Source organism: Hyaena hyaena, unplaced genomic scaffold (genome assembly GCF_003009895.1).
Source record: "Hyaena hyaena isolate Hyena2069 unplaced genomic scaffold, ASM300989v1 scaffold_1832, whole genome shotgun sequence".
Lineage (NCBI taxonomy): Eukaryota > Metazoa > Chordata > Mammalia > Carnivora > Hyaenidae > Hyaena > Hyaena hyaena.
Genome location: NW_024082469.1, coordinates 32,235 through 34,119, shown reverse-complemented (window position 1 = coordinate 34,119; position 1,885 = coordinate 32,235). Strand labels below are relative to the sequence as shown.

At 41.0% G+C, this 1,885-nt stretch overlaps 1 protein-coding gene across 1 annotated transcript; it reads left to right on the top strand.

Annotated features, from left to right (window-relative positions):
- Positions 1–492: 492 nt before the first annotated feature.
- Positions 493–1,464, top strand: LOC120226797 (olfactory receptor 5D13-like). Its single transcript, XM_039224962.1, has one exon. The coding sequence runs from the start codon at positions 493–495 to the stop codon at positions 1,462–1,464; it is 972 nt and encodes a 323-aa protein (XP_039080893.1).
- The last annotated feature ends 421 nt before the right edge of the window (positions 1,465–1,885 follow it).

Below are 1,885 nucleotides of genomic sequence, written 5' to 3'. Positions count from 1 at the left end.
CTGACCCTCAGATTGAATATCATAACTATAGAAGCATTATTGCCTCTAATGTTTTACAGCTGATCCTTGCTTTATAAATTTGAGTGCTACATTTAGCTGCATTGTTATATTAACAGTCTGAAAAGGGCAGATCTTCCGAAGGATGGAACTGTGAAAGATACATGTTGTTTTACAACAATGTAAAGTAGTTTTCTATCTGTTCCTTAAACTCAATTCAAGTCCTGCTACTCAGGATCAATTTCAAAACCCAGCTCATCACTAGTAAGCTGTGTAACTTCAAATAGGTTCCTGAACATATATCTGCCTCTTCATCCTTAAGAAAAACAGGAAGCTCCTTGTTTTACACTCACAGTGTTATTTGAAGATTTAAATCAGTACATTTTAATGTTTTAGCACAATGCATGCACATCTTAAGTATCATGGATATGTGTGATCACTATTAACATTGTTACTATTTTTAGTATTATTTCAGACTCTTCTCCAACCACAAGCATGTTGCTCACAGATGGAAACCACAGTACTGGAGCCACATTCACCCTCTTGGGCTTCTCAGAATATCCGGACCTGCAGATTCCCTTGTTCCTGGTATTCCTGGCCGTCTATACCATCACTGTGGTGGGGAACCTGGGCATGATCATGATCATCAGGGTCAGTCCCCAACTCCACACCCCCATGTATTTTTTCCTGAGCCACTTGTCCTTTGTCGATTTCTGTTACTCCACTACAGTTACCCCCAAACTGTTGGAGAACTTGGTTGTGGAAGACAGAACCATCTCTTTTGTAGGGTGCATCTTGCAATTTTTCTTGGCTTGTATACTTGCAGTGTCAGAAACTTTCATGTTGGCAGTGATGGCCTATGACCGATTTGTGGCTGTTTGTAACCCTCTACTCTACAAATCTGTCATGTCCCAAAAGCTTTGTGCATCGTTAGTGGCGGGGCCTTACACATGGGGTATAGTCTCTTCCCTGACACTCACCTATTTTCTCCTGACATTGTCCTTCTGTAGCTCTAATATCATAAATAATTTTGTCTGCGAGCACTCTGTCCTTGTCTCTGTCTCCTGCTCTGACCCCTACATCAGCCAAATGCTTTGTTTTGCCATCGCCATGTTCAATGAGGTGAGCAGCCTGGTAATCATCCTCACTACTTATGTTTTTATTTGTGTCACTGTCGTAAAAATGCCTTCCGCTAGTGGGCGCCAAAAGGCCTTCTCCACTTGTGCCTCCCACCTGACTGCCATCACCATCTTCCATGGGACCATCTTGTTCCTTTACTGTGTACCTAACTCCAAAAACTCATGGCTCATAGTCAAAGTAGGTTCTTTATTTTATACCGTGGTGATCCCCATGCTGAACCCTCTGATCTATAGCCTCAGAAACAAAGATGTGAAGGAAAGTGTCAGGAAATTAATAAATCACTCAATACAGTTTTGTCGAAGATGTGTATTTCCAAAACAGATTTGATTTATTATATGGAAAATTATTCAATGCTTCTAGTAGAGGTGATGGTTCATAGTATTTAGTCAATTCACCAGATTTTAAAATCTACTGTAATAAACCAGTTATATGATCATTGGTTTTTGCTCGCTTCAATGTTTTTTAAAAGAGCTGTGAGGAATATGGGAAGAAACATAGTGTTGTGGGTTGAGTAGGTCCCTCCAAATATCCACGTCCATCCAGAAGCTCAGAATATGAGCTTATTTAAAAATAGGATCTTTGCAGATGTAATTAAGGTGAGGATTGAGAGGAGATCGCACTGGATGAAGGTGGGCCCTCAATCCAATGAGCTGTCCTTACAAGAGACAGAAAAAGAACACAGGGAGAAGGCTTTGTGAAGAGGAGTGTTTTGCTGATACTGACTAGGGGGCTCTAAGTGGCTGCAAGG